The sequence below is a fragment of the Wasmannia auropunctata genome, unplaced genomic scaffold (genome assembly GCF_000956235.1).
Source record: "Wasmannia auropunctata unplaced genomic scaffold, wasmannia.A_1.0 LD335977.1, whole genome shotgun sequence".
Classification (NCBI taxonomy): Eukaryota; Metazoa; Arthropoda; class Insecta; order Hymenoptera; family Formicidae; genus Wasmannia; species Wasmannia auropunctata.
The window spans coordinates 283889-303721 of record NW_012026913.1 but is presented as its reverse complement, the minus strand read 5'-3'; the positions used below and the strand labels follow the sequence as shown (position 1 = coordinate 303721).

At 37.6% G+C, this 19833-nt stretch overlaps 2 protein-coding genes across 2 annotated transcripts in view; one reads left to right on the top strand and one right to left on the bottom strand.

Annotated features, from left to right (window-relative positions):
- The window catches only part of LOC105454652, a 93064-nt gene that overhangs the window by 17228 nt on the left and 56003 nt on the right, over positions 1-19833 (top strand). The window lies entirely within an intron of this gene.
- On the bottom strand, positions 1333-3916 carry LOC105454651. Its single transcript, XM_011697424.1, has 2 exons — positions 3334-3916; positions 1333-2734 (listed from the first exon to the last, which is right to left on the bottom strand). Exons 1-2 carry the CDS (start codon positions 3343-3345, stop codon positions 2441-2443), a joined length of 306 nt encoding a protein of 101 aa, XP_011695726.1. The 5' UTR covers positions 3346-3916; the 3' UTR covers positions 1333-2440.

The following is a 19833-nucleotide window of genomic DNA, read 5'->3' as shown; positions in this document are numbered from 1 at the left end:
CGAAATAATCCCGGTATAATTTAGCGCACCGGGACGACGACGGATGTGTCGCGCGACTTAACTTAATTACCACGCGAGATGGTTAACGGTGGCAATTAAACGAAGCAATTAAAAGTTTTTCCACGCCCGAGTTGTCGAGGCTGTGGTTGTGAACCCTTTCCCCCGTCTTCCTGACAGGCCGCGGAGTGCACTTTCGACCAATATATTTTATTCGATATGCAACCGCGCCTGCAGTTTTAACATCGTTTCATCCGCTGAAAGCGTCGTTCAGATTTTCCGATCGTTTCGATTGTCCGTTATCGTTGATTCGTCGTCATGAAACAATGGTGGTGTTTCCGTCATTAAGTTAAATAGACGGTAACTTATGTGGGCGTAAGCTTTTTAGGCTATTAAATTTTATGATTTTCGCTGAGGCTAAAAAAGTTAGTTTCCTCAAAATACATTATCTTTTACTTTATTTAAAAAAATGTATTTTTATAATTGTCTTTTAATATATCTCAATTAGTTAAAAAAAAAAACCTTAATTTATTTTCCCTTTTTTATTATACGAAGCACATTAAAGTATATCCAAAAATTTTGTATAAAAAAGAGATTAAGTAATTAATAAATAGTAATATGTATATAAGAAAGCTTAAAATTGTAAAATTAGATATAAAAAAATGGATGAATAATAAAAAGGAAATAAATAATGTAAACGATGAAATTAAGGAAACTTATGAAATGTTTTTTATATTTAACGTAAATGAGAGATAAGTTAAATAAGATAAAATCGAGATGTTTTTATACTTTCAAGATATTACGCCTTACTTTCGAGATCTCGCAGGAATTTTTCGCACACTTTCCGCAGTACATTGCACCACCATCCCCCCCGCGAGCGTCTCTAAACTCTTGCTAAAGGCGTGGGTTTAAAAATGCATTCGTCGTCGTTGGCGGCGAGGGTACAGTTCCATCTGCCTACGTTAGCAACATCCCGCGATATCTAGGTCAAGCGAGACATTTTTCCCAACGTTTATGCCGATCTTCCACACCTTGAAATTCCACAGCTTGGATAACTTTAATAACTACTTAACATTAAGTATTCCGCTTTTATAAGTATGCCCCGATTAAAATTCTGTTTGTATAAAACGGCTGGGAAAAATTAACTCCTCTTAAGGGAAAGAAAGTTGAAGATATATCAAGACCCCCTATAGATTTAAATATTAATCGCATCTCTTAATCTAAATTTTTCGGAAGGAAATTGGAGGAAAAGTCAAGTTACATTCGTCGAAAAATACGCCGTCGGTTTTAGAGATAAATTTTACGAGATAATAGGAAAGAGAAAAACATCGTGAGTATTATTGCATTATTCGTTATATTTTTGTTTTTTCTACAATGATTTACATGATTTAATATACAGCAAATATGGAAGAGATAAGCTTGAAGAATAATTAGCAACGTTTCGTCAATTTTTTTTTGTTAATATTTTATATGAGGATAGATATTATTATAATAGATAAGTAGAATCACGCTGCGAATATTCTTCTCGTGAAAATTTAGATTTATACAGAAACATTTAGGCGAAATAGGAGAATACACTGCATTTGAATATAATCGAGGTATATTATATAGTATATAAATGCATTGTATGCACAAAGAGACATTTTCGACAACGCTTTATCAATGATCTTTTTTCACATGTTACACAATGAAGTGATATAACAATACATTATATATCACGTTGTGTGAATGGCTCTCTTTGTACAAATCCAAATGGTGGACGGTCCGTTTCATTCATTTTCATGTAAATACGTACGACTATTTAAATAAGAGATGTCGTATATGTGCCTGTGTGTGTGTGTGTGCATATAGGTGATAGTGTAATAAATGCTCCTCAAATAGACTGTATAAACATACGAGTATTTTCCTTTAGAGAGTGAATAACATAGTCCACAGATACAACTGCAAGAGGTATTACCGGTAACGAAAGTGAAGGTACCTCATTCGAATAAGGCCTGGTTCTTAATATGGGCCGCTTCCTGTTTATTTGCGATCCTCTTAGAATCTCCACCGTGCATACAAATGACTATTTATATCGTGCCCATATCTTCTTCCCGTGTCTATATGACTCGAATAATTTTGCTAAAAACCGGCATAACTCGAGTAAAGTATCTCACTAAAAAAAAATCTTTTTTGAGAATCAAATTCAAGAAAATAATAAATAATCCATTGTACTTGTGAACGAACGATCTTCTTGACGAAAGTAATTCGTTTGACGTAGAGGACATTTTGCTTTGAGTGACTTGTTCTGTCGATAAACCATCTTACGTGATTCGCGTTGCGAATGTTCTCCTCGTGCGGCCGGCTCGAGTAGTCGGCTTGATTGTCGTCGTCGAAATCAGAGTTGAGGCTGGTCCGGTTAGATTGGCGTGTGTTTCCCTCGGGCTTGTGTGGTCGTGCGTATCTAGGCCAAGTAATACGGCGCGCTGTAGGCGCTGTAGGCGGCGGCGTAATAGGGGTAGCCCGAATAGGCCGTGTACGCGTAGGGGTAGCTGTATGCGGAGTACGCCACGGCCGGCGCGGTGTATGCACTGTAAGCGAGCGGCGCCGTGTAAGCCGCGTTCAGCAGCAATCCCCGCTTGTTCCTAGCCGCTTCCGGCGAGGTGGATTCGGCCCGCGCCGGTTCGATGGACTCCACCCCGGTGGGTTTCGCCTCCGTGAGGGCCGCGACGGCCACCAGGGCGAGCAGGGCGATAGCCTGTGGACGTCAAAGAGAAGTATAAAGGCGTGTCACTGCATTAAAAAGCTTTCAATGCATTCTTTGGAAGAAGAGAATATACGAAATTGAAAGAGATTTAGTAGTTGTTAAAGTTCAATTTTTTTTTTAATTGACACGGAAAGAACGATTTTGTTGAAAGGTCTAAAAATATTGCTGAATACAGATCTGAAACTAATTTTTGTTCAATATTTGTTGGAAAGTTAAAAATGATAGGCATTGCTATAAAACGTTTTGATATTCTAGCAATCATTTTGACTTTCCAACAAAATTATTTTCTGATCTGGATCCAGCAAAATTGTTCTTTCCGTGCAGTTAAAGATACTATGAGATAACAAAATTATCTTATTCTGTTCTTATTATTGATAGTGAGGAGTACACGATATTTGATTGTGGCGGCTTTTTCCTTAATCTTGACTTGATATTTCTTTTACAACTGAACGAATAATATCATAAAATGTTACCTTTCAAAAGTCAATTAAGAATTTCGACAAGCTATTTTGGTGTTCTTGTTAAACAGCTGTCACGTTAATTCACAATTAATACGATATTACGAAAAGAAATGCAGTTATTGTACTCACGAAGTACTTCATGTCTGTTGGTTGTTGAAGATCGGGAATGTCTCGATCGAGAGAGCTCGAAGATCGAAGATCGATTGATGCTCATGCTCTCGGGGTGGCGCACTTTTATACGCGCTCAGGCGTACGTGCACCGACTCGAGATCATCGTTTTCGACTGGCGTAATCGTGCATAGCAATTATTGTTCTGGTGACATTGTACGTCGGATGGAGGGAGACGGAGAGCAACCATCGGGAATGTAGATGCGAGCGTCGAAGTTGAGCAACCCGTCCTTGGCCGCCGTCCAAACGGAGACGTAAGAATTTTTCGATGCTTCGCCACCTCCAGCCGCGTTAGTCGCGTTTAGGAATTCCTGTGTTACCTCTGCACTTACCTCAAGCCTGAATAACAGCGAATCGTTGATATTTTACAACCAAAATATAAATAATATATCTGGAGACAAATAAGGTTATTCAAAGCTAAACTCAATTCCATGAAATGTAAAGTAGAGATAATTTATAAAATTATAAACTTATTGTATGCTAGAATTGAGAAATTTGCAAAAAGTGAAATTGATCGATTTAAGTTTTGAGATACCCGAATACTCAACAATTGAAATGTCATAGGCTAATGAGAATCAACGCGGTAATTGTTGCGTAGTGATTATAATATGAATGTATGTTAATTAATTTATTATTATAATCACTACGCAACAATTACCGCGCCGATTCCCATTAGCCTACGACATTTCAAGGTTGATTATTTCTGGGAATCCCTTAATCTATATTTCTAATTTATACTTGAATACGATATTGCGATTTATCTAAACTTTAGAAATTTATTTTTGTGTCCGTCTTTAATTGAAGATATTTTCGATTCTAAACAATAAACACGTTCAGTCGCTAAATGGTCGTTAATATTGAAGCAAGGAAATGCGAAATTATAATTGATGACGATTGCGAATTCCGCGACATCGGTATTTGTCGTCGATATAAAACTGTCGATATATTTGTTGATTTATATTCCGTGCGATCGTCGCAGCTGTCACGGCAATTTTCATGATACGGCTACGTTTTAGCTATTCTAGCCTTGTACCCGATTGGACCCCGTTCGCGGCCACGGAGCCGAAATGGTCCCCGCGCCATTGAGCAGACCGAGTGCAGTCTCCCGCAGGGCCGAGCGTCGCTAATGGCCTGAAAATCGTGAGTCCAATAGAATCCAATTTGCCAGTCAGGATTTCTCGGCTCGGCTCGTACGGCGAGAGCTAATCGCGTTAACCCGCGATCGTTTATCGGAAGTGGAATTCTCTGCAACGTTCTGCAACTCGCGGAAACGATATCTCGAAGATAGATTCGTTCGAAGTGGATTAATCTAAAACGGATTTTTTAAGCGAAAGTTTAACGCGACGTTTAATTTATCAACTTGAAAATAAATCGCGCTCATCAGGTAAAGTTCATGCAAATTTTGTTATAACAACAGGTAATTCAAATTTAATTGCCAAGATATTTAGCGTCGAAGGTAAAGAAAAAATAATAGCGATCGCGGTAATCGCTTATTAAATATTCAGGAGAGGGGGAGGGCCATCTCCGAGTTTCTCAAAGAATTTGTCATTAAAATATATTTTGTTAGCGCGCGGTCGCGGATGTATTCCGTAGAATTCTTGACATGATTTACCGCCCGAAATTGTTTCGTACGACGACAATGTTAAAGCGAGAGACGAAAAGCACACGCGGATACATGCCTCTCCCGGCACAGTAGCTGCAGTAACTTGGCACAAGAGTAACGGTCCGTCGTTAATCATATTTTATTCAGGTCCACTTATCGCGCTAGAAACACGGTGTTACGCTCTTTTCAGTGCCGGAGGTCAATTTTTCATGAGGGTCTGTCGCTGCAGCCGGTTGCATTGTGTCTTGCGCGAAACAACGCTGTGGCGTCGCCAGCGCCGAAATTGTGCATCATTGTCGATGATCTCCCTTCGATGTTTTTAATATCTCGGCGCTGTGTTGTATCGTAGAAGTAATCATATATCATCAAAATATCATTATAAAATAACGTTTTCGAATCTATATAGAATGCGAATATTGTAGCGTTATTTCATATGAAAAATTTTTCATATGGAAGTCTATTTTTTGTTTGAACAATTATTATTACTAATCTTTTTTTTTACTAACAATAAGAAACAATATCTTTGTTTTTAAAGAGGCAAGGATTTTTGTTGAGATATCTTGCAAATTACATAATATCACATAGATGTCTGCCTTTGATGTTATACATTTTAATATTATGGAAATGTTGAATTATTTATATAGAACGCTTTGTTTTTTCATAACGCTGATTAATACGATTTCCGACAAAAAAAAATTAAATTAGATATATTCAAACGGCACTCAACTAAGATATGAAATAAAATGGCCGGATTACGATTATATCGCATGGTGCTCTTAGCACAAGCCATTACTTCTGTTATCTTGCTCATTTTGCGAAAGCTGACGCTCGCAGACGAAGAGTGGGCGAATAAAGAAGATTTCTGACGAAAATCCGCAGAAAAGTCACGGGACGAAGGAACGGCGCGAGAGGGTGGCGGAGGGTGCGGGCGTGTCGCATTATCCGTCCAAAGTTCCAGTTATTTTTCGCTCTCGAGTCGACGATGAAAGAAAGCTAAGAAGCAAAAGAGAGCGACTTGTTGGCTTGCGAAGGCAAGACTCGAGTAATATCGCAAAGCGGCGACGTCTCGGTCGGAAGGCGGTTTGTCAGGGTGGATGTCAGAGGGGTGTCGGTGAAGTGTGTTTCATATAAACGCTGATTGCCAGCCGCATTTTTATCCGCGTCGTCAGTATTAACATACTGAGTCGTTTCGTCGACCCGGACGGCTAAGGCGAATAATCTTCGTCGGAATATTCGCCTGCACCGACAACGACGAGATTATCGCGAGTTTATTTATATTTACTACTTAGAACTCTATTTTTCCTACTTTATTTTTCTACGGAATAAAAACAATACTGAGAATGAAATATTTGTGAATTGAAATTGAGTAGCGAATATATATTTAAGAGTTAATTAATTCTTCTAAAAGATTTCGCTATCGAAATGAAAGCTGATTTTAATTAAGTATTTTTACGAATAAAATAGAACGTCAGAGAAAATTCACCGAAATTTAAAGTGTCTTTTTATAAAAAGTGCATCATTACTTTTTATTTTTTTTTAAATTTTTATGGAAACGATAGATCTAAAAACTTTTATTTAAATATTATAAAATTAATAATAAATTAAAGCTATTATGTTAAAAAAAATTAAATAATATTATTAACATTTTTTTACATACAAATGTGCGATAAAGACGATAGTTATGAATATATATACGAAAGACGATCTAAGCTAGAGAGGAAAATCCGTCGATTGAGCCAGTTATCTCGCTTCTTTCCCACAGGATTTTCGTGATTGGCTATTCGACGGGCTCGCTTCGTAAACCGAAGATAAAAAGGACTCTAAAACGAGCGTAAACCTGCGCCATTTCGTCTGTCGGGACGAGCAAAGAATCTCTTTCGCGTTTTTTTTCCCCGATGCAAAGAGATTCTGCATCTGAAGTATCGATTTAAACCGCTTTGGATGCACTTTGAGAATGAAGAAATGATACCGTAATGTTGCAATTTATTTCTCGTTACGTTTAACACTGAATTAATAGTTTCAAGAAGAGAAACTCACCGTCGAATTATTCTTTTGAAATGCGAGAGACAAATAAGAAAATGTTTATTATAAAATCAATCATTTTGGAAAAAAAGCTTATGTTTAAAAAATGTCAAAATGTGACTTTATTTTGTTAGTACAGCAATGGAATGAAATGATAGAACGTATTTTAATGCCGGCAAATGTTTCTTTTATTTCTTGAAAGAGAATTTTAAATCTCTTCTTTCGGAGATGACAAATTAAGAATTTAATCTTTTAAATGCAGAAAAAAAATTATTTAGAGAGATGTTTATCTATTTTTCTTTATTAATTTTTCTTACTCGTTTGTTTGCATGATAAATTTCGTAAAACGTAAAAAAAAAACGTAAATTACTAGAAGCGACGCATTTAAATTTCCTCTTTTTTTTCTTCTCTTCCGGTTTCCCGTGATGAAAGAGCTCTTGTAATTGCCTAGATGACATAGACAACATCCGTCATTTTCCGACTCCATCGCTGCTCCGTTCTTTCTCTCCAGTCACTCGTCTCCGTTTGAAATTCCGGTAGCGACTCGGCCCCATAAGCAGCTTGGTGTCCCTGATGCCGTGTCGTCGCAACCCGTATACGTAATACCGCTACTATAGTCTGCTGTCGGCGATGTCATACTCGTTACAACATAGCGCGTGTAAACTTCCGATGCAGACGCGTATGTGTTTCACCGGACGAATATGTACACGAATGTTCCGGACAGGGAGTCGCGAAGATGTTAGAACGATATCAGAGTATTCTTAGACCACAATAGGAAGAAAGAAATTGCTAGAAATTAACAAATTTCTAATATTTTTAACTTTATTTTATTAAGAAATGTTCGTTAAAAATTAAAACATATAATATTAACAGCAATAATATAATATTAATAGTAAATGTAATGACAAAAAATTGATATTACTACTAATCTAATATATTAATTAATAATATTAATTAATAATTTTTGGAATAGAATCGTAATAAAGAGGTATGCAGTCTTTAGAAGATACGTTCTATGAACGTCTAATACGAAGTCACGTTATGCAGATAAGACAGAGGGAGAGTCAATAGAACAAGCGGCATTGTAATTCTTTTAAGATCCCTCGTTATTATCATGAATTTGCTGCTACATCATTCCATTTTCTTTTACGCATCGCACGTTTGTCTTATCTTCAGATCTCCTCGCTTCTTTCTGCCGCTTTATCCTTTCGCCTCGCATTTGTCTCTTTCATTCTCTTATTTTCTTTTTCTCTTTCAACTAGTAGCAGTCGACGCACGTCGATCCTCCACGAGTGGCTGTTTCCCTTTGTCGTCGTCGTTTTTGCAAAGTCGTTGTTGCGCTTCGTTTTTTGTTCTTTCAGACGAGTGGCAAATGCAAGAAGAGCTTGAAAGAGACCTATTCTGATACCTATTATCTTATACTGCGCGCGAGTCTACTTCAATTCTCTTTCTCATGTTCTTTTTCACACAGGAGAAAATATCGTGGCAGTTGTTTAGGAATAATGAAGTGTTACGCGTCTATAAAAAATTTTAATTTATTTTTTTTCAATAAACATTATATAATAGTTTTAAGTAAATAGATGTATTTTTCATTAATTAGAAAATGTGTAAATTTTGTTGAACGTATAATTTTTTTTCAAAGAAACAATATTTTACTATTACAATATTTTATAACATATGATATAGTTGTAAATATAATATTAATACGTATAATGTTATAATAAATACATAACATAAATATGTACTACGAAAAACATAATATACGATTTACTTTCATTTTCTTAAAAAGAATATTAGTGAGAGTTATGAGATAAATATTGACTGATGAGTAGTGTTGAAATGTTTCATTAAGACAATTTGTGAATTTGCATTGCGGATGTTTGATGGAAATTTTGCAATCGATAGATTACAAAATTTTGTATCGATGTTCTAGATAAATCGAATCTCTGAAAGTTTGCGATGCTTGGGGAATCCTGGAGTGTCGATGAATAATCCCACGTAGTCAGGATGAAACGATTTATCCGATCGATTCCGCGGTGGTCGGCCTGCAGTTGGATCGAGAGTTTTTTAAATAAATGTCGAAAGTCAACTTATTGCAAGTGACGACGACGTTGGCGACCGATATTTGATTTCCGTGCATATTTGCGCTGCCGGAATCTGTAATAGCTTTCCCGATCAAATGGGAAGTCGAATGGCGTTGATCCCTCGGTTAGCTTGGATTGCTGCTCCGAATCACAATTCGAATCGGACCGCGAGCGGATCGATTTTCGCGTTCGAGGGGATAACTTTAAAATTCATTATAGTTAAGCACCGAGTATTTTCGGAATAGAAGTATCGATATTTCATTTGTCTCCAGTAAATGGTATGATAAAGGATCGAATCGACTATCGAGTATTAGAGAAAATGTCTCTTTTATCGGACGAATTTTTCTCCGGTCAATTCGGAGTCAATTTTTCCGTAATAAAACTAAGCTTTAGAAAACAGATAAACTATATATGTAACACTCTGCTACTATTAGAAAAAAATTATTTAAATTTAATTGTAAAATTATTTGTAGCTTGAAACGGTAAGAACAAGAATTAAATTTTAACACACTAAGTTTTAACTGTACAAATAAAAATAAAAGAGAGTATCGATCTTTTATTATTAGTTCATTTTAAGTTACTTCTGTTTTTACAACAATTCAATTTGAGCTTTGATTCTTCTCTAAATTTCTTTCTATTATATTAATTATGAAATTGCAATAAAACTTGTATTTCCAAGAAAATATCATCTTCGACCAAAAGAGCTATGAAATAAATCCCAGTAATCTATTATAGAAACATACACACTATAGGTCTCTGTAACAATCAGAAGTTATATCGCTTTAGGCTAGAAAAACGGAATAGCTCCGGGATCACGAGAAGAATGAAGGAGAGTATCCGATTGCCTAATGCGGCGGCAAAGGGGTAGGGGACCGAAAATTGCACGGCGTTAAGTGAAAGTCGTAATAACGGCGGCTTAAGGTTTCGCGGGTAGAAGCGAAACCCTATCTCTTCGTTTTCTCAGAGGGTAGAGTGGCAAGGTCCTGGCCTGCCGACGTGCGTGCCGAGGACAGAGGTCGGATGGGACGGAGGACGGGATCGATAACGCCGGAAACTGCGTGCCTCGAGAGGGTCCTCTCTCGCGTGTTCTCCCTCCTCGTCGTTTCCCTCCTTCGTCCTCTTCACAGTCCTCGAAACCCTCGGGAGAACGGGAGAGGGGGGGGGGAGAGACTTTGTTTCACGACGATGGAGTGGATTTCCGTTCGTCGGATGGCCGCTCGAAAATAATTGCGCAAACCTCCGGATTCCAGAAGGGAACAATGTGCCGCAGGACCTCCTCGTCCTCCACCTTTGCCACCTCCTTCTCTTCCTCTCACCGCGTTTTCTCCAACCGCGTTTCCTACCTTCGTTCGTTCGCCCTTGCCGTCGGTCGGAGACCGAATGTTATTCCGAAGGGGGATGCGAACGACGCGGAGTGAGATAAGCACTTGTAAGAGAGATTCGCGGTAGATAAATCATCCGGTCAACATACAGCTTGATAAGCTGCGCTAAAAGCGTTGACTGTCGTGTCACACGAGCTCGTTGTGAGATTGATGTGCGATTTGTTGCAGCTGCTGTTAATCTCAAATTCTCAAGACTTCCGTTAACTGTGCAAAAGTCTTTGGGTCTTTTGACCTTTTTAATTATAATAAAAATTTCGTTATTAGATTAAAATATATCCTAAAAAATTAATTTTTATTTCTTTGATATTATTTATTTTGCGATCTTTTTTATATAAGTAGGTACTATTAAGTCTTAGTAGTAATATTGCAAATTTATAATTTTTGAAAGTAAAAAATTGATAATTGCTAAAAATAATTATTAGTAAGAGTAATATGTGGTTATAATAAGTAAGTGTTTTAGTGCGTAAATTTCAAATAAATTAATAAGATAAAAATTTATAAAATAAAAAAATAGATAATTGGTACGAACAAAATTATTTAATTTTTTCATGAAGATTTTGCTTTGGCGCTTTTGCGCCAATCTATATATTTAGTTATCCAATTATTTTTATCATAAAAATGAAAGAGAGAGATTAGATATACATAGTTGTAACTTTAGCCTTTACGAATGACGAATTCGTATTTGCGGGACAAAAGACTTTAAATCTGATAGCATCATCGAACAATTATAGAAGACGGGGGAGGCGCGCTGACGTTATTGAACACATCTCGAAACACACTCGTCTTCTTCGAAAGCGGCATCAGGATTTTCGGCGGACCGCGAAATATGTCGGCATCGATTCAACGTGTCCAAAAATAATTTCCTCGGCGGACGGGAGACGCGCGCGATTCGTCGGCGGAAGCGCGACTTCTCGGCTGTATGCTTCGCAACGACGACGACGTCGCGTCACAAATCGCAGATAGGCGAAAGATGGAATGAGAAGGACCGCGCTACACGGTGGGATAGGGAACATTTATTTCTTATAAAACGTTATTTCCCTCCGACTCTCGCGCTGAGAGCCTCGAAGAAAGCCCTTTTGAAATCCGAGAGCGCCGACGTCCCCGGGGATGATACGGTTTTCTCACGGAAAGATCTCCCCCTGGACGGGACTTCAGTAACGCGTTCGCACGACCGAAATACGCACGCATCGTAAGGATTCTTCGCAATTTCGTTGACGTTGCTAGCGAGGAAGCGGAATGACGTATGCGAAAAGCGTAGTGGCAAAATTAACAAATAATGACTACAGCTCCAAATATTCTTGAAACTTGACAATCTATGATAAATTGAGCTTGAAAGATTCGTATTATATTCTCTTGCAGTTCGAAAAAGTATGCATTTTTATGGAATATTATGATCTATTTTTAAAGGAAATTTAAAAAGAAATTAAAGTGAAAGAAATGAGACCAGCATTACTTTTTCAAAAAAAAGAGACTATTTTAGATCACATTTCGAATCTTATATATTTCTTTGCACATATATCACATTTGTGAGATTTAACAGATATAGATCTTCTCTACAGATGATGTCGATGTTCTCTAAATATCCCGAGATATTGGACGGTCGATCATAATCATTTTTGCCAGATTTTGTCCTGAAGATAGACGCGTAGTGCTTCCAATTGGTGGGATATAATACCATTTGTCGAACTCTAGCGCAGTAGTAGCCGCGAACTGGAAAATGTTTTCAAAATTTATGAGCTCGGACCGAAAGGGGCGAAATGTGCCGGCGAGAGTAGGTAGTATAACAGCGACAGCACGAGAAATGGTATCGATGTACATACATGTATGTACATATACCGAGAATAGCTCGCTTGGACGAATTATTCGATTATCCTCGAGCTGAATAACGATCGCTGGAAAACGATAAAACGTCTAAGCGATTAACGTCTAAACGACTCTTATACATTAATCATTTATACAGGGTGTTGCATATATACATATTTGGTAGTATGACGGGTTGCGCGGCAGACTTTGCCCTTTTGCAGGGGCAGACGCGGCAAATAATACTGAAAATTTAAAAAGTACTAAAAACTAAAGTAAATATTAAATATTCATTACTTACTAAGCTGCGCCTGCCCTTGCAAGTCTGCCGCGCGACTTGTTACACTGCCTAATATATATGAATATATTATGTGGTAAAAAATAATAATGGAGGACGGCATTACTGGCCGGTTTCCTTCCGCGCCATTTATTATCTCGCTAGTAGACATTAGAGGAAAGAAGGAGAGAAAAACCTGACTTCTCAAACTCTCTTTATTTTGTCAATTATTTTTGAGTAAACAAAGAAGAAAGAAACAGAATTTTAAAAGAAAATAATATCAGAGACGTAAGCGATTCGTGCGTATTGGTGCCGATCTGCGTTTCTTGTTGATTTTTGTTTTTATTTAATTATTATTATGTATATGTAACACCCTGTACATATGATAAAGTTTGAGAAGATGACACTCACGTGGAATTATTCATATTTTGCTTGGTTCGAATCAAATTATAGCTTTAAATTTTAGAAGATAGAAATTTTTTTGAGTACTTGAGTAACGAAAATAGCAATTTTAAAGATTATTAAGGATACTTTCTATTTGGTGATACAAGTCGATACAAGTGTCGTTCTGTCGTTGTTACGCATGGATTGACAAGAAAGGTAGAATGATGTTTATATCGACTTGCGTCACTGAATGGAGAGCACTCTAAAAAATTAATAAAATAAAATCGAGAGAAAGAGAGATTTTAAAATATTAAAAGCTATAACATTATAAAAATTTCAAATTTATTTACGGATAGGTATTATCAAATGTAACATTTTAAACTATAAAATATTAAAAGGTTACATATCAAAGATAGAATTTAATTAACACGAGTAAAAATTTATTATTAAATCTGGTACATGTTTCTGTAGATTTTATCTTTTACCTATATTTAAAACTTTAATCTCTTTCAATGATATTTTGAAACATTTTAGTACACTGTAGACAAATGGTAATTGTAAAGATTGATGATTGGGCAAGAGAGTAAAGCTTTTCTGCAGATTTTTGATACATTAAATACATAATACATACTTACGCGCGCGTATTTGCTAAATTTTTTATTTAAACGATCGGAGCTTGAAGTTGGTCGAATCGGATAAAAGTTAAACGGATCGGCGGATCGACCAAACGTGGTCGCGGATGCGCTTTTGCGACGTCAGTCTGAAGCACCTGTTACACCGTGTTGGGAAAGTTAGTCATCGTAAACTTCTCTCCATCGCGCGCGATACAGTCGGCGTTTTCATAAAGCGTCAATAACTTTCGCAGTTTTGCGCTCATACCGCTCGCTCTCGTTGCGATGGAACTTGAAGAATCCCGTAAGTTACAAGTCAATCGCGAGGGAATCGAGTTTTTCACATCACACAGCGGAAAGCTGTCAATAATATATTGTGTATGGATATTGTATGGCCGTTTCGAAAATAGGATCGTTCCTTTCGATATCTTCTTTGGCTAACTTAAGATAGATTTTTTTGAATAAAAAATCGAAATAAATTTTAGTCTTTTATTAAATGTTCTGACAAATTATAGATATTAAATTAAATATCTTATTAATAAACACAACTCATTTGAAATCGATTAGATTGGAAATTTTGCCATGCAATACTTACTGAAAAATAGTTGAAAATAGCGTTACTGTGTGTCCGACTATTTCACTGTCTCCAAAAAAAAAAAAAATAAAATAACCGTAAAAGATTATTTATGAAAATAAATGATATTTTCTTCGTATCTTTCGTTTATGCTGAGGAAACATGTCAAACATGTTGATGTAGTTAGTCGTCTCGAAAGTGTAGTCACTACCGGAAGACGCGCCTTTTGGCCGGGGGCAGGGTCATGGGCTCGAAAGCAGAAGTGACGAGCCTCGCTTACTCGGCAGTTTCAATTAAGCATCGAAGCTTTCGCCGGCGAAGCACGCAATCTCGCCTTCCCTTTGGCTGTCTTTCCCTCGCTCCTTTCAGCTAGCTTATCCGTGAGATTTAGGAAGAGGGCTTAGAGAGCGGGGAAAATTTTGCAAGATGCCGAGCCTTAGCTAATTAAGATCGATTAAGTATAGTCTATCGCGACCAATGTTCAAGTTCGGTTTCGTCAGTCTGACATCGATAAATTTCCGATATCACTTTATCGCGAGATAAACACATTGCGTGCCCGTGTCAAATAAGCTTTATTATTAAGTAATCATTGAGTTTGAGTTTGAAGATACAACTCCGATAAATATGAAACGCTGATTAAAGTAGCATGAAAATAAGATGAATGAATGATGACAGAAAGATAATTATATTATCGTGCATTATGTGTAGTATAAATATATTATTTGTATACATATATCATTGTTAGCTCCAGTTTTGGAAAATGTTTAATTATCTCATTATGTGTCATTGCATCAGTCTGAATGAGCTTTAATCATTCTTTTCGTTTAACATTAATTCTAGACTGCTCGAAATAGCGATAATTTAAAGACGGTAATTTATGACGTAAATAATTTCTTAAATGGGCTCTCATCGAGATAAAGACATAATGAGGTAAGCTGAAGATTATGACGCTGTGAGACGAGCGTTAAGAAAGTCGAGCGCAGTTTGAAATTGCGAAAGTTTCATAGCGGCCTGCATATTCTCTGAGTACGCGCGTACTCTTCACACTGAGAATACATCGCTAGCTTTTTTTCAGAAAAGAAAAGCGAAATTACAGATAAAGTATTAATGAGCCGTATAATTTTATTTATCTTGAAATTATTTCCAGCGAGATTATTTCTATCGATTTCTTATCTCGACTTATCTCTCATCGCGTCTTATTAAAACCGATTAATACTTTATTAAGATCTTTTCTTATAAAATCATAGTTGTATTTTATTTATTTTAAACTTTTCAACCTTGTAGCATTGAGTAATAAGAATTTATTTTTATGTAAATAAATGAAATCGTATTGAAGATGATATCAAGAACAAACATTGTCTTTTCGAGAATTAAATTAGCACAGGTTTTTTAACGCTGATCTTTGAAAAACAAAGGATTGTTTGCTCTATGGCGCCGATATTATTATGACATTTCAAGTGTCGAGCGAGCCCGAGTTTCCCGCTCTCTGCCCTGCTTCTTCCACGTTTGCTTGGACGGATGGCTCTTCATTGAACGTCGTTGTCTTCGTCGTCGTCGTTGTCGTCGTCTTCGTCGCCGTGGTCGTCGTCGTCGTCGTCGTCGTTGTCGTCGTCAACGACGTCAACGTAGACGTCGGCGCGGCCGTCAAAGGTCGCCACGGTATAAATACCTCTGGCGCCGCCGTCGTCCCGATTTCTCCCCCTTTTGACTCCTCGACGACTCTTACACCAGCCTAAATCTTCCCCCTTTCGTTTACGGCTCTCTCTCCTTACCCCCCTCGCTCCGCCACTCTCGGAAATTTGCAGAGACGTCTTTAGCCGTGTATCAGGTCGAGGAACGAAATTAGATGTAAAAATAAAATACGACAGATATAAGAAAGAGAATATGAGTTTCCTCGGAGAACTGTGCAGATTCGTATGTTTGAGGGCAAAGTTGAGTGGCTCTACGAGCCTTTACACATTATTGAAGTTCAGCCAGGCAAGCTCGAGCGACGCAACGAAAATTCGTCGAGACTCCCTGGCGGGACGGCGAGACGTTGATAGATCGCTTGCTGTTGTCGCGGAGCGAGACGCATCCGGTCTTTATACTCAGCGGATAAAGCCAAGTTCGATATCAAGCAAAATCGATGTGATATATATGTATATATAAAATAAAGCGACAGAAAATATATCTCTGTAAAAAAATTGTCAAACTCACGGGAGACATCTCAATTGTAAATATGACATATATGTGATATATGCGTTATGCAACGTTCGTGCGAAAGTCTCTATCGACAATTTGTTTGTATTACAAATTTCTCGAAAAATCTGTAAACATTTCTTTTTTAATATAAACTCGATTTTGCTCCATTTTTCACCATTTTTTAGCTTTGAATATCTCGAGAGTTTTAAATCTCAAATCAAAATAGCATTCAAAGGACTCTTGAATATTTAAATATAACCATTATATAATCGAAATTCGAAGTCACCGAAATAAATATTGTAATTATTGACACTTGAATTATTAATAGCCATACATTAAAATGTCGGTACCTTCGCATTGAAATATGTTCATAATCTTCTTTGGAGTTTGGCTTCCATTATCTCTATAGCTCCAAGAAAGTGCGTGACTTTCGAGGCACCCCGAGGCTACCCGATAACACCGTTAATGCGTATCGTTCTGCACATTAGCCGCGTTATCGGACAACCGGGATAACCAACGGAAGCTTGGCAAAGCCGAAGACTCGCTCGTTTAACAAGAAATCTTTATCGTCCCTTCCCGATCGAGGGAGATCACCAATCCCTGATATAAGAAAAAAATGACAATGTCTATGTCGCGTGCTTATCGATGCGTCAAGCTACTCTACTCATCGATTTAATCGATATAATTAAGTAACCGTACCAACATCCTGCCGACTCTGTCGCTTTATCTTATCTCTACCTTATGATCGATTTGGAATTTCGATCCGTAATCAGGTACGTATCAGGCACACAGTCGAGTATATCTTGATGCCGCTTTTACGACCGATTTAACGTTCTTGGAACACGTGAGATATATTGCGCTTGTCGCTCGGTTATTGACAGTTAAAGAAATTCCGCGAAACGTAGAATATCCTATGAAAAATTTCTTGCAATTACAGTTCGTTAAGATACCATTGGAAATAATAACTTATCATCAAAAGTAAATTAAATTATAGTACAAAAGTTATGGATATGGATAGAATTTGGAAGCTGATCAGAATTTATTAAAAATATTTTTTGTTGAATTTATTATTTCCGTATCAACACAAAATACGATCATAAACGAATAGCTGTAATGAAGAGCTTTAAATGATTATTTATCTTAAATTTCATTTACTTTTAGTACAGAATTCTTCGATTTTATTAAAATGTATATACATCGAATAAATACATCGAGTAAATACAACCAAGGGATTAATGAGAATAAGTATATCTAAAGCTCCTTGACTAACTATAGACACGAAGGAAAATAAAAGCCGCACCTGCTGCCGGAAAAAGACTCTTGGGAAAACGGCATGCTGGTTAAAGGCTCGGAGAGCCGTTTCCGTCCCGTGTTGCAGACTCGGCCCGGTAATCCGCCGGTCGAACGAAGTTAAATTGGCGAGTGCCAAATTCAGATTAGGAACGAGAAAGTTTTTCTTTTCCTTTATACCTCAGGACGCATCCCATTTCCCCCGGAAAAGCGAATCGCGACGGGTGAAAGAGACTATCGGCTGTGACGCCGCGTGTCGATAATGCGAGAAGTTCGGTGTCTTTCCTCGCCGCGCGAGAAGGATATTATCTTGTTTTCGTGCAGACGAAGGAAAACTATTTCGTTTTTCCACCTTGGCGTTCGACTTTTACACGATTTCCGAAGTGCCGGAACGTCTTAGTCGTCGCAGGAAGACGCGTTAAAGAGTTCGACAAGGCATCTTCGACGAAAGAACAATATCTGCGAGGAATATTCAGCTAGCCGCAAGATTTTCTCGATGAGAAAAGTCGCGATGTAGAGGGGAATATTGCTATGGGATTTATGAAATTATTATGTAGAAAGTTTTGCAGTGAGGTCAAACGTGGAACGTATAGGAAGTTATTTATTAAATTACAATCCAAGTAAAGAGATTTGTTCAGGAAGATTATTCGATACTCTGAAGAATACAATCGATTACACATTACTTTGGAAACTCTAAAGAAGAAAGATTCAGAGAATACAAATGCTGTACGTATAGTTGTTGAGAAATATGAGACTCGTCAACGGAAAATGTGGTTGTAGATCTCTATATGGATGATGGGATCTGCAAAAGAGACACCTAAGGAACCTTATAAAATTCCGCGTTCTGTCAGTATCAATAGAATCTATACGAATTCTATTCTACTTCTTGTACTTTTCTTTATACTGACACGACTCGATCCATTATCTGCAAGTGTCGCATCCGACTATCATTAAGGTTTTTAAATGTAAAATTTTTCAGGATACGGTCAAAATTTTATTTTATTCGTTTTTAGTAATAAAATAGATTATTCTAGGAACGGAGCATCATAATGCAGAAATCAATTTTCGCAGTGAACCGAGCTTATTCGTGAATATTTCGTGACGCTGTGTTCTCGCCGCTATTAATTTCTGACCGTTATCGCTGCGAAAAGACGCGAGAGAGAGAGAGAGAGAGAGAGAGAGAGAGAGAGAGAGAGAGAAATTTGGCCACCACGTGGTCGGATATTTATGTTACGACGCGAGGCATGTAGTAACCACACGTGTTGACAAGCTTGCGCTTTTCGCCGGCTTTAATGTGTCGGCTTTTACATACATCGGCGACTCTATATCGTGCCGCTCGCGATACAGCGCGCGATGCATACGCTAATGACCGGCATTGCGTCACCGAATGGCGCCGTCAGCATCGCCGCACTTCGATTTCCTAATGCGTACGGGATGACTTATGAATAGCCACCGGCATTTGCATCTTATCGCAATAAAACCGGCAAAACCTTCTCGCAAATGCAAAGCCGTGCATTTGCCAATGGCCTTTGGTGATTTGCGAGAAAGCAGATAAAGCTCTCAAATGAAGTACCTTTTTATCATAAAATTTTATGGAATTGATTAACTAATATTACGCGCATATATAAATATGTTTATCGACTTTTTATTGAAATCTCTTTGCATATAAACAGATTAGTAACATCTACAATTGTATTCTACATATAATTGTATTGAATTTAATTAGATTGAAACGTATATTTTTAATGATCTATTATTTCATCGAGGAAATTAAATGTATAAACCTTTTTTATTGCGATTTTATGCACTTTTTTTAAAACGAATTCGGGACATGGCCACACACAAAAAATGGTAAAACTTTCCAGGACTTGTTGGTAGAATAGTAAATTTTTTTAGAGACAGAAGCACTCGACTCAAATGAGATTTTTCCGCGAGGCTACTGAAGAGGAAATTCCGTCGAGAAGTTTCGCCGGAAAATGGCGTTTGGACTTTCGATAGTCGTTTAAAAACTGCTCGAGAAAAGTGCGTGGACCATTTTCAAAGTTTCCGCGGAATATACAGTACGTCGTTTTCCCGCTGGTTTTCACAGGCAACCTCGGCAACGCGCTCGAGCGAAGCGCAAACGTTTGAAGTCACTTTTCAAGAAAATACGAGTAAATTCACGTAACGCGAATAAATTTGGGCAGCCCAAATAATTTCATGGCAACGCGGATACGTTTGTATAATAACGTATAAATTCAGTTAATTCCCCTC